The following is a 13,177-nucleotide window of genomic DNA, read 5'->3' on the forward strand; positions in this document are numbered from 1 at the left end:
AACACTCCAAAATCTTAGTAGGTAACATCTGGGGCTGGGATTTGAGAGTGATTTTTTTTCTTTTTCCATATTTTACTTTTGTTTATCCCAATTTTTCTACAATGAACGTATTTACTTTATCATTTTAGAAAACATTAAAAATTAAGTTGGACTTTCACTCCCAAGAACAGTGAGGGTGGGGATTTCTCAGGAGTTGAGGCCAGGTGTCTGGGGGAGGGGGAGGGGAGGGAGGCGGTCACCCTCATCCACCACTCCCCCCACCCCTGCACTGGCTGGCCAGCCGTGAGAGGGCACGAGGAAGGCCAGCGTGGCTGGAGAGTCACCCCAGGAGAAGCCCTCAGAGTCTCCAGTGCTCACTGCAGCATCTCAGATCAGCTGGTGCCCCGGCCAAACCCCCCCACCCCCGAGCCCCCCAGGAGAAACTCACCTGGACATGGGGATCATCAGTGGGAGGGGTACCCCCATCCAGCCAGACTGTGCTACCTGCAGGCCATAGGTATTAACATAACAACATAAATAATGGCAAAATGTAAATACTGGCCCAACAGCCTGTCAGCAGGGGAGGATGGAGCAGAGATGGCCCCATGCCATCAGCAGCTCACAGCATGTTAATGTGAGCTGGGGAGACTTCCCCTTCTCATCCTATCCCAAGCTGGTGAGTGCAGGGCAAGCTCAGAGGTACCAGAGCTGGAGCAGCCTGGGCCGGGGAAGAGAGGCTCCCTGCTGCCCCAGTGGGCTGTGGGGAGGAGCTCCTACACGTGTACCTGGCGGTGTGGGGGTGTCCCTCAACCCCCTCCTCGGCCCCCAATCCCCTCCTTGTTTCTGCCCTCCCTAACCCTTCAGGCCCCTCCCTGGCTATAACAGTGCCTCTTCACTGGGAGGCAGCACACACTGTCTACAGTTCCCCATTTATTTAGTCAATCAGCAAACTTTAACTGAGTATCTACTATGTGCTGGGAACTGAACTAGATTTCCTTTCCTAGGTCAGCTCACAAAAACCAGCTGAACCAACCGCATACTTGAAATATTGTAGGCTTGTAATAATAGTGCTCTCTCATATATTTCATTGCAAATAACTATCATTTATAATCATGTTTCTCTGGGGAAGCCTGTGTCTGTGTTTCAAACACCTGACTTACGAATGGATGAATGCAACTCCACCCATTCGTAAGCTGTGAGTTCCGTGCACTGTGGAACAGGCATTATTTACAGCTTTGAGGCATGAAAAAACTACTGAGAGAAAGGGGCCAGGAGAAGGAATGAGGGAAGGGAGCAGTGAGAAGAAAATGGAACTTCAGCCATTACCCCAAAGTAGTGCTTTTTGACGTTTTGGGCTCATGGAGAGCTTAGAGAACCCAGGACAGTTATGATCCCAGCCACAGAGAAATGGACAAGCAGGGATGAATTGGCACATGGTCTCAGGGGTCCCAGGCTCCTTTTTTGTTTTGTTAATAATATTTCCAATATTTTTCGTTTCTTTTTATTGTTTACCCACATACTTTGGAAAAGCATGTAAGCTATAAACCATATAGACTGAATATTTATATTTTAAATCACTGTACTAGAAATAAAATGATTACTTAATTATTTGATTACTTATTAATTATAAAAAAGAAAGAGAAGGCAAAGAGCACATATATGAGAGATGAATTTTTAAATGAAATCAACTTGTCATAAAAAATGTTAGGGATCATTTGAGTGGTCTTAACAGTCCTTGAATTCAAGCTGGAGCCGGAGGGCAGACAGAGGGTTTGCTGCACGCAGTGTCCTGGGCTCTAGGAATTTGGATGTCTGTGCCTGGACCCTTACAGGGCGTCGGGATCCACTGAACCCTAAGACAGATTCTCCCAGGGCTGCCTATCCACCTTGCCTTCTCCAGGTCCCTGTCCTGTGCCCCTCCTCCTCTCCAGGTCTCACCTGAACTCTGCTCCCCCGGGGAAGGAGCTGGTGTGAAATACTCCTCAGGGAGGGAGAGGCTGTCTGTCTCCTGGGAGGGAGAAGAGGCAGCTGGGTTGAGGGCTCAGAGAGGCTCTCCCAGGGGGCTCGACCCTGGTCCCTGCTCTCTGGGGAGAGGCCAACCCTCCCCTCCCCTCCCCTTCCCTCCCCCCTCCCATCCCCCTCCCTCCCACCCCTCCCCCCTCCCTCCCACCCCTCCCCAGAACATAGCACATACAGTCCCTGCAGAACTCCTGGTCGGGTCTGCAGAACAAGAGCTCCAGGCCTGCTGCACGGGGATGCTCTGGCTGCGGAGGGGCCTCTGTGGGGAAGGCTGCAACAGGTCCGGGGATGCTAGTTAGAGCTGCCTGCCTGGCTCCTCTGCCTCCTGCACTTCACAGCGCAGCCCTGGGGGGCGGGGGCTGCCAGCCCCTGCGCACACTCCACTGTGCAGCCCTGGGTGTGTGCCCTCACTTTCCAGGGACGTTTCAATTTTAGAAATTCCAGAAAGTCCGACACATTGGCACCCAAACCACTGCCAGCACTTACTGAGAGTGTTCACTACACCCCAGGCACTGCTGAGCTCTAGGTAAACTGCGTCCTTTATTCCTCATGACAACCCTGAGAGGTAGATGCCATCGTTATCCCGTTGCACAGATAAGGGAATCGAGGTTCAGATGGGGTAAGTACTTGCACAGCAAACAGCTTAGTGGTAAAGTTGGGACTATGTTGGGACTATTTCTGGGACTCCAGAAGTCTGCACTTTTAACCCACTAAACTACATGCATTCTAGAATTCCCCTTACATCTGAAAGCAGCTGGAAAAAAGTCATGCCCAACCACATGCCCAGGACTGTGACTTGGAAACCACAGTCCCAGCAGCCTGCCCAGCACTCTCCAGACTGGTTTTCCAAGTCGCCTTCCTGAAGGCCTCCTGCTGCCCAGAGAGCTGCCCCGAGACCTGGGTGTCGCTGTCCTCCGCCGTGCTCTCGCTGGGATAGAGGTCCTGCACCAGAAGGATGAGGGCAAGGAGGTCGGCTGGGCGCAGGGAGCCGGCGCTGTGGCTGCGGAGAGAACAGGCAGCAGGTCAGCGTGTGCCCGCTGCCCCCAGCCCACAGGTGGCAGTGGACAGGGGCAAGTAAGTTAAGGGAGTCTGGAGCACGATCCCTGCCCTCAAGGAGTTTACAAATGTGCCCGCTGACTTCATCCTTTCTGGAGAAAGACAAGGTATGTACAAAATTAGTTAACTCATCCATTTAAAAAATAAAACTTGGTTGTGTTGAAAAATAAAAATTACCAGTGGAAAACCACCAGGGACAAGTAACAGCATATCAGGAAACCCTAAATTAAGATTCTGAGACAGTGTTCCGGGAAGAAATAATTCAGAGAAGGAAGTGAGCTGAGAGGGGGAGAAGAACTGAAGAATCTAAGAAGGCTTCCTGGAAGAGATGGGTCTGGAAGGTTTCCCTGGCCCAGGAGGTGGTGCTTTTCAGGTAGGGGGAATAAGAAAGGGTGAAGGTGAGGGGACCCAGGGCCTCCGGGCCACCCCATGCTGGGGCCCTTGGGCTCACCTGGAGTAGAAAGCCAGCAGCTTGGAGTGCACGAGCAGGAAGGCGTGTAGGGCCTCCTCGCCGGCCCGCCCAGGGCTGGAGTTGACGGCCTGGACGACGTGCCGCTCCAGCACCTCGATGCACAGCTCACATAGCTGAGGGTGGATCAGCCGCTCCACAGCCTGGGCATGCGGGCAGGGAGAGGAAGTCACATCACCCCCACACCTCCCGCTCCAGCCCCAGGCTGGCAATACATTCACTCAGGCCACAGTGAGCACACACCATGTGCCAGATGCTTGGGAACAGGGAGGCTCGGGCCAGCACAGAGTCTGCCCTTCTGGGGCTTAGTGTGGTCACTAGACTCTAGTGGATGAGACAGACAATATGCAGAGAAAGAGGTAAAATAAGTGCTAACAACTGCTGTGTAGGAAATATACAGTATTGGACTAGAGAAGAAGAGCAGAGACCTAAGTGTGTAGGGTGTTCAAAGAAAATGTCCCTGAGGAGGTGACCTTTAAACTGATATCTAGAGAACAAGAAACCCCGTCAGAGAAGAAGGGAGGGGCGAATGCCGCAAGCTGAGGAAAGAGCACATGCAAAGGCCTTGAGGTGGAGACAGAGTTTGGAGCAGTGCTGCCTAACTGATTACAAAGGCAACCCCTACACGTAATTTAAAATTTTCTAGTAACTACATTAAAAAGTAAAAAGAAAGAAGTGAAATTAATTTTAATAATTGATTTAACCTAATACATCTAAAATATTATCATTTCAACATAACGTATAAAAGCATTATTAATGGGATAGTTAATAATCCTATTTGACATTCTTTTTTTTTTTTTTTGTCCTAAGTCATCAATATCCAGTGTATATTTTACAGGTATAGCATAACTCAATTTGGACTAACTATACTTCAAATATTCAACAGAGACATGTAGCTAATGACTACCACATTGGACAGAGTTGAACACAGAGTGCCCCGGAAATGGGAAGAAGTCCCGGGTGGCCAGTGCATGGTGAGTAAGGACAAGAGAGGCATGAGATGAGGCTGGGGCAAGACAGGCAGTGGTGGATCATACAGGGCCTGATAGGCTTGGTAAGGACTGTGGATTTTATCTTAACTGCATTAGGTCACCTCCTACAAGAAGCCTTTTGCTGATGCCTCAGAAGGAGTTGACCACGCCAACCTCTGTGCCACCATGGATTTTGAGAAACCCAACCTGGCAGCACCCAGTATACTTTATTGTTTTTAGTACATATGAATGGCTGATTTCCCCTCAAGGGCAGAGACTTTACTCATCTCTGTATTCCCGGGGCCTGGCACACCTCTTAGCATATGGGAGGTACTATATGTTTACTGGAAGAGTGAATGAGTGGGGTGTGAAAATGAATTCCTTCAGATCTATTTTCCTGTTCATTAATTCTCTTTCCAGCTATGTCTCATCTATTATTTAACCCATCTCTTAAGGTTTTCATTTTACCAATTATGTTTTCACTTCTAAAACATCTATATGGGGTTTCTCCCTAGCTCTTATGTCTTCAAATATTTCCTGGTTATTTTATGTCCTGTACCTAAAAATTCTAGTATATCAAGCTCCTTGGGATCTACATCTGCTGGTGATTGATTTCCCCAACTCCTACTCATGGTGGCTTATTCTCTTGTGCATCTGACTGTTAAACTGTGAGCTCGTATTTGTTTGCGCTTAATCTGTCCTCAAAATCAACGGCTTTCAACATGTAGCTCCCAGACCAGCATAACCAGCATCACCTGGGAGCTAGTTAGAAATGCACATTGTAGAGCCTCCCACCCTTGACCCCCCACAGTGAATGAGAAAAGTGAGGCCCAGAAACCTATATCTAACAAGTCCTCCAGACGATTCTGATGCACACGGAGCGTGAGAATCACCGATTTAGAGAGAATCTGTGTTTGTCTATACAAGGAGCAAGGGGGTGCTGCTGACGACCACCTTACTCTTCAGGTCTGGGCTTAAGTAGGAGCTGCAGGCTCAGCTCTCCTGTCGCTGTTGGCCTAAGGCTTAGTTTTCTGGTTGCGGTGTTGGTACCGTCATCTGTACTCAGGCAATCTTGCCTTTAGTGCTGCTTATTTTTCACTACTTTCCACTCTAGTTTCAGCTCAATATAATTTGGGGGGTGATCAGAGTGGAGGGGGCTATCTTCAGAGATTTCCATAATTTACTGAGAGCCCAAAAACTGCATTAAAAAGTCCGTTTTATCCAAAATCTAGCTGTGTTAAGATAGGGAGGCCCATCAGAGTCCCCAGCCCAGCATGTGGCCAGAAAGAGCAACCCTCAGAAATGCATGGGCTTGAGGCGCTGCCTGTGCCCTCACTCACGGAGGGGAGGGTGGTGTCAAAACATGGTCTTAACGCTGCCCGGCCCCTCTGACCTGACATCTCTGTGGCCCGAGGACTCCCGCACCCAGCAGTCACCTCCACGGCGAAACACTGCTCCTGCTGCCGCAGGCGGCCGTAGGTCCACAGCAGGCTCTGGAAGTGCTCCCACACCTGCACACGCTGCCCCAGGTCTGGGGGCCGCAGCCTGGGGGCAGAGCAGGGGAGACCCATAAAAAAGCTGGCTGTCCCCAGTTTCAGCCAAAGGAGCAGCCTGACATCACTGCCAGCGCCAGGCAAGCTCACGTGACATGACCAGACCCCTGCGGGAGCCCACACAGCACAGAGGGGGCGTGTCGGGCTCTGCCCTCTCTGTAGAGCTAAGTGGGATGGGCACGGAACCAAGAGGTGGGCGCCTGAGCAGATCGCCTCACTTCTCAACCTCTCTCACACACACACACGTGACAACAGCCAGCTAGAGAGACCCAGGAAGAGGCCAGGGGCAGAGTGTGACAGGCAGCTTCACTGAGGCTGGGTGCACACCGCCTGGCCTTGAGAGGGGCTTAGCACAGCACCCAGGGGACTCACTCCTTTCGGATGAGCTGGCCATCCATGGTAACCAGCCCGAAGTGCACCTCGAAAAGGTACTTGAGCACGCACAGCTTCTGCCGCAGGTCCCCCTCGCCCTCGGTGTGGTCTCCATTGATGGCAATGAACAGGCACTCTCCGAACTGCAGGCACAGCGGTCAGTGGGTGTCAGCCAGCCCCAGGGGACCCCCTCACCTCCCCGATCGCTGGGGACAGTGAGGGGGGCTCAGATCCCAGGGGATTTTGTTAAGATGCAGCTTCTGTCTTCTAAAAGAGTCTGAGGTTCAAGATGAGGAGGAGGCGTGTGGACTGCAAGGAGCCGAGGGAAGAGGAACACGGGCCCCAGGGCCGCACGCTCACCAGGTGAAGGACGTACAGGTAGTTGCCATTTTCCGTCGAGAAGCAGGTGTATGTGTCTGAGAGCTTCTCCAGCATCGTCATAGAGGAGATAATGACTGGGGCCAGGAGGGTGCTGAGCTGGTCCTCCAGGGCGGGAAGCTGCAAGAGGGGGTAGAGAATAATACTGCTTAGTGTGCCAGACCCTGGGGCAAGGGAATGGACAAGACCCAGGCCTTGCCATCAAGGGCTCCATAGTTTTAGACCCGCCTGGGAGGCTATCACTGTCCTGACAGGGAGACACTTGGGTGGTAGTTAGGAAGGCTGGGAAGGGCCAGGCAGCTAATTGTGCTGCTCAGGCTGTGATTCTAGAAGGAAACGTTAAGGAATTAGGCCACATTTCCACAGAGGAATGTTTGGGGCATTTAATAGAGAGCTGGCCAACTCTAAGAAAGTTCAGTATGTGTACCAAAGTCCATGCCCTTTGTTGCAGTTAAGTTCCCTTTGGGGAATGTATCCTAAGGAAAATAATCAGAGATGAGGCAGAGATACATGCACAAAAATGTTCCTTACAGCGTAATTTATAGTAGAAGCAACTGGAAAGAATGTATATGTCCAGTACCAGGGAAAGAGTTAAATAAACAACAGTACATCTGAATGATGGGAGAATATATAGCACTTAAAATATTAGAGTGTTTCAGTGACATGGAAAATTCCTATGATACAATGTAATGTTTAAAAAAATGGTTGTGAATGCTCTGTATTTTCAAATGATAAAAAAAACAAGGTATTGAAAAACCAATGAGAAATTCACACTATTAAAGTTACTGCTTCTGAAGAGAAGGATCAGGAATGATCTTTCCCCCTAGTTTTTACATCTTTCTGTACTTTCCCTATTTCAGTAACAAGAATGCCTTTACTTTTATAATCTCTTCACTCATCCATTCTCTCTGACCTCCAAATAAGAAACAGAACAAACAGACAAAACCAAGAAGAAACTGGACAAATTTGCTGAAGGTCTGGGAATAAAAATGGGATAAAGCCAAGGGAATGGTAATAACTCAAGTTCTCAACACTGGAATGAAAAGATAGGAGGAGACAGCTGACCTTCCCCATGCTGATCTCAGGAGCCTTGACTGAAACAGGGAGAAAGCGGAGTCCTAATTTTAACTTGTACACAAGGAGCTGAGTAAGACCTTGCCTTCAGAACAGGCGAGCAGCCAGGGGTACTGTGCGGCACTTAAAATACAAGGGGGTCCGCGTCACGAGGGGTGTCGTTTCCTCCCACAGACTCAACATTTAGGAGCCCAGCACCGTGTCCACTGCTGCGGAGGCTGTCAGTCACCTGCGACAGGTCCCCACTCAGGCAGCTCCTCTCCTGACCACCCCCAGGCCACACCACCCCAGCCTGCCCACCCCACACCTGTGAAATAAACCCATGGTGTTTATTTGCCACCTGGCTCATTTTCTTTAGACTCTGAATTCCACAAGTGCAGGGTCACGTTGCTATGTTCTCTGTAAACAGTCCATTCTTTAGTCATTTAGGAACTGAAAAGTCAGGAGTTTGTTCCTTTATGAGGTTTTTAATAAAGAGGAAAAGAAACACTATCAAATAGTTTGCCTCTTAAATTGACCAAGTTGATATAGTGGTTTAAGAAGTAAAATACTTTAAAATTAAAAAATTATACATATTGACTGCTGAAAAATAAAAAAGCCTAACAGATAGACCTGTTTTTTAGCTTAAATAAGACCGCTTAGATGTCTATGATCTCTGATATGTCGTATCATTCCTAAAGAGTATCAGCGACGTCGAGGTGAACTAACTTGCTGATGTGGAGTTGGTCCGGCTGATGACCAGGCTCACTGGAGCAGGAAGGGCACTGAGAGGCAACCAGTCTGTGTGGCTGCAGAGACGCAAGGACTGTCTACTGCATCCCCAATACAAAAGTTTTTAATCCAAAATTAATCTGGAAAAAAATTCAAAATAAATTACTCCTTTAGAATGCAGAGCAGAAATTATATAAGTGAAAATGACAACTGTCTCTGTGTTGTGACATTAAAGCGTTAAAATGGATATCCATATGCAAAAAAATAAACTTTATACTTTACACCACATACCAAAATTCAAAATGGATCAGACTGAATATAAAACCTAAAACTATAAAACTTCCAGAAGAATATGTGAAAACTCTTTGTGATCTTGGGTTGGGCAAAGATTTCTTAGATATGACACCAAAAGTGTGATCCATAAAAGCAAAAAATGGAAAACATGGAGTTATCAAAATTAAAAACTTCTGCTTTTTGAAAGGTACTGTGAAGTAGATGCGAAGACAAGACACAGACTGAAAGAAAATATTTGCACAACATAGATCTACAAAAGGACATATCCATATCTAGGAAACTCTCAAAACTCAGTAGGAATAATAAGAAACAATCAACCCAATGAAAACTAGGCAAAAAGATTTGAACAGACATTTCATTAAAGAAGACATAAAGATAGCAAATAAGCACATGAGAAGATGCTCAAAATCATTAGTCATGAAGGAAATGAAAATTTCTTCATAGGGTGGGGGTGGGTCACTGGAGAGCATCAAGGGCTGACCTCTAAGGGTGCGCAGGAGTGAGGGGCGCCGGACCACACACAATGCCGTGTTCACCCCTCTGGCTGGACCAGGACGGGTGGACAGGCTCTCCTGCCTCCTGGTAGCTCTGGGTTGTTCCCTCCCATCTGTCCCTCCTACCCTGCACTCACCCCTTCTCCCTCATTCTCCGACTGCCCAAACTTCAGCCGCAGACTCTCTTCAAACTCCTCGTCCATCCAGTAGAAGAGGACGTCCGCGCCCTCTGTGGCCACCAAGACGCACTTCATCTGCCAGGGAGAAGCAAGGTCAAGGTCACCTCCCAGCCCCACACCCATAGGCTTGGCCTGAGTAATGAACAGGATCATGATCCCACAAACACCTACTGGCCTTTACTGTGTGCCAGGCACCACGAGGGCCTTCCCGGTGTTACTCTGTGGCACCCTCACAGCAACTGGACTAAGCAGGAATCTTCAGTTAGTCCTATTTTTAAGTGACAGAAGTGGGATCCAAACCCAGGCCTGTCTAATGCCAAGGCTGGGGCTCTTTCCTGTGTTATCTGGCCTCTCTAAACACAGCATCACACCCACCACCAGCCTACTGGGACCAAAGGCAAGGAAGGACCCAGCTCTTGATCTGAGCACGGGGTCAACTGTACAAGGGGGACAGGCAGTCAGGGCCTGGTCTGGAATGGAGGGCAGCTGGTGCATCTCCCTCCAGGAAGTCCAGAAAAAATGTGCTTCTCCTCAAGTCACAGATAGCTCCAGAGGACGAGCTTCAAAGCCCACGGGCAGGGGGTTCAGTATTACAGGAGTCTGATTCACAAGCTCCTCCTGCTCTGGTGGACACAAAGGCTATGTGACCTTGGCCACGGCTCATTCTCACTCCTGCTTAGCTGCTGCTTCCTCAGCCACCCCCACCGGTATCTCCTGCCCTTCCGGGCCTCCTTCCCCAGCACCCACACATTGTAATGCTTGACTATATACAATGTGTTTTCATATTCACCAACTGGTAGGTTCTTAATCCAGAGCTTCCCATGCTGGGCCTTGGGCCTGTGAGGTGCAGCAAGACATTTATCTTCTCAGCGCTTAGGGAAGCCTGACCATGCCTGGTGAAGCCAGAGCTGTCAGGCCAGCTGCTTGCTCCATTCAAGGGCTTCAGACCTTCTCCTATACCTCAGCATGTCACACAGATATGAACACATCACCCACGTGCTAGGACGTGATAATGAGGAAGCTCTGTTCTAACTCTTCCATGGTGGATGCCCAGTTTCCTCGACAGGATCACAGCATCTCGAAGTCTCAGACTCAGTAACATTCTTCAGGATGCCCTACGTGGCACTTAAATTCCTCCCAAATCTCTAGTTGGTTTATCAACTTTAACTCGGAGAACCTAGCTTGATGATGTTTCCAGCACAGTGAAAAACAAAGAATGTATCCTATTCCCATGGAATTGCTAAACACTAGGCAGAGACTGGGAGAGCAATGGAGTGTGAAGGAAAGGTTGCTGGACGAGGGCAGGTGGGCTTGACGGGAAGGGAGTGCATGGGCTGGAGAACAGTGGGCTGTAGAATGGAGGCTGTGAACAGCAGGGAGCCCCCGTAGGCTGGTAAGGGTGTGGATCATGGATGGGTGGGGTCAAGGTTCCGGAGGCTATTGTCCTGGTGCGGGGTAATGTGGGTCCACTCCTTGGTGGAGGCCAGGGGAGGAAGGGGCTGATTCAAGAGGTGTAGCTTAGAGACTTGGTAGGCCATGATGACCTCCTGGATGCAAGGGAGGAAGGACAGAACAGGCAAAGTTGACATCAGGATGCAGGGCTGGGACAGGGGATGGAGATGAGATGTCTCTGCACAGCCGGCGAGAGCTCAGTCTACTGCCTAAGTCACCCTGTCCACCTCCCAGAGCCCGAGTAGCCCCAGGGTGGGTGCTGCCTGCCTCCATCTCAGGCAGGATCATCTACCTTGGCAAGGAGCACAGCGGAGCTTCCAGACAGCCAAAGATTCAGAAAGGGCTGTGGTAGACAGACTCAGTGACCAGTTCATGGAGAGCAGCATAGCATCCCAGGTCCTGCTTAAAACAGGGAGGTCATGAGGGCAAGCAGAGGCTCTTGTTCCAGCTGCTGCCTGTTCCCAGGAGTGGACAAGCTGGTGAAGGACGGAGTGGTCAAAGGTCTCTATCTGGCTCTAAGGCCTTCTGCTCAGAACATACTCCCCTCGGCCAGGAGGTGTCCAAGTGCCCCACATTCTGCCCACCCCTGCCCTCCCACAATGGAGAACACGAACCCGGCAAGCACCGTCCTTTGGCCATAGCACGTGTCCACAAACATTAATTCTCACCTACTGTTTCCTTCTGAGCACTCTCACTTCCCCGTGGGTCACTCTGAGCCATGGTGTGGTCAGCAAACCCACCCTGAGCAGCCCCGGGAAGCCTGCTATGAGTGACTATTGGGAAACAGCATAGCACATCCCAGGGAGACAGAAAAGCAGTCCTGGGGAAGAGAGGAGGTATCCTAGGGTAATGCAATGAATGGCAGTAAAGCAATACAACAGGCAGGGGAGACCCGGTTCTAGTTTTGTCTTTGCCAAGACACTTAAACCTCTCTGAGCCTCAGCCTCTGGCTCCACCTCCCTCCAGGGTTCTAGTGAGAGCCTGGGAGTAACCAGGCAGACACACCCCTAGCAAACTTTCTTACACAGAGGTGGGGTGGGGGCTCGTTATTCTTACTTCCCAGCTTCCCCTCCTCAAATAACAGGTGAACTAAACTGGTTTCAGAATCACTCATATTTTGATGATGAAAAGCAGGAACAATATAAAGCTTTAGCTTAATTAGGAAACCAAACATTGTAAACAAACAAGACACAGGAAAGGGCTGTTAGGGGCTCAGCATCTTGTGCAACTTGAGACTCACTACATCACCGGCATGATTGACCTTAACGCCATATTCCCAGAAAAATGGAAATGCTCTTTAGTGGACGTTAGGTTCTACTTTTATTCCACAAGGTTGCTGGAAAGAGAACCTCACCGGTGTTATTTTCTGATCATTATTATCTGATTATGTTATTTCCTGATTATTTATGCTCTGAGGGAACACAGGACTCACTGGAGCCCCAGATGGCGCCGGGGCAACCCGGGGAAACGCCCCCACGCCCATATTCGCCATCCTCCCAGCAAACTGCCCCTATGGCCGCCGCCCCTGCCTGCCAGCAGCCCACACCCTCACAGCCTCGTCCTTGCCCCCGATGGGCTGGAGGACGCAAGAGTGAAGACCTGCAGGGCGCGCCCGCCGAATGGCAGCCTTCCAGTTTGCCCTGCACTTTACAGTTTATGCAGCAGTTTCACCCCCAAGTCCCCCGAACCTCACAGATACCCTGGGAAGAAGGCCCGGCTTGTGAGTACTGCCCCACTTCGTTGCTGCAGTAACTCTGGCTCCGAGAGGTGAGGCGACGGGCCCACGGCCCCACGCCGGGTGGGTGAGGCTGGAGGTGGAGACGCCCCCACTTCCGGGAGGGAAGCGCCGGGATCCCGGAGTAAGCCCTACCGACTACCGAGGCCCTCCGACAGTGCGGGAGGCCCACGTACCGCGTAGTACCCAGACACCTGCCTGCCTGCCAGGAGCCAGCGGTCGCGCTTCCGGGTGTGGCCACGTGACTGCCCACGTGACGCCCGGGGAGGGACTGGAAGCCCGCCCCGCCTCTGCTTGGTTTACGCCTCTGCCTGTTGTTCGGTTTGCTTCCGCTCGGAGGCCGGGCCCAGCGAACCCTGACTCCTGCGCTTTGACTCCTGCCGGGCGGTGGCCACATTCCACCCGTCAACAAGGAGAGCACCGAGGCCCACAGTGTGGGGG

The 13,177-nt window shown here is 50.5% G+C and overlaps 1 protein-coding gene across 10 annotated transcripts in view; it reads right to left on the bottom strand.

Annotated features, from left to right (window-relative positions):
- The window catches only part of PYROXD2 (pyridine nucleotide-disulphide oxidoreductase domain 2), a 49,111-nt gene extending 36,134 nt beyond the window's left edge, over positions 1-12,977 (bottom strand). For 3 of the 10 annotated variants that reach the window (XR_004346112.1, XM_032607626.1, XM_032607625.1), the window contains exons 1-10: positions 11,294-11,404; positions 9,508-9,624; positions 6,780-6,917; positions 6,420-6,562; positions 5,931-6,039; positions 3,506-3,666; positions 2,896-2,998; positions 2,174-2,269; positions 1,918-1,987; positions 428-483 (exon numbers count right to left, since the gene is read on the bottom strand). Coding sequence is in view for 9 of the 10 variants with exons in the window: in XM_032607626.1 (XP_032463517.1) it covers positions 428-483; positions 1,918-1,987; positions 2,174-2,269; positions 2,896-2,998; positions 3,506-3,666; positions 5,931-6,039; positions 6,420-6,562; positions 6,780-6,917; positions 9,508-9,624 (993 nt within the window). In the remaining variant the exon portion in view is untranslated. Of the gene's footprint in view, positions 1-427; positions 484-1,917; positions 1,988-2,173; positions 2,270-2,895; positions 2,999-3,505; positions 3,667-5,930; positions 6,040-6,419; positions 6,563-6,779; positions 6,918-8,579; positions 8,723-9,507; positions 9,625-11,293; positions 11,405-11,669; positions 11,822-12,689 lie in introns of those variants that run through there. The other 7 variants (XM_032607619.1, XM_032607618.1, XM_032607621.1 and 4 more) reach the window with 7 other exon arrangements.
- Between the last annotated feature and the right edge of the window lie 200 nt (positions 12,978-13,177).

This window comes from Phocoena sinus, chromosome 16 (assembly GCF_008692025.1).
Source record: "Phocoena sinus isolate mPhoSin1 chromosome 16, mPhoSin1.pri, whole genome shotgun sequence".
Classification (NCBI taxonomy): domain Eukaryota; kingdom Metazoa; phylum Chordata; class Mammalia; order Artiodactyla; family Phocoenidae; genus Phocoena; species Phocoena sinus.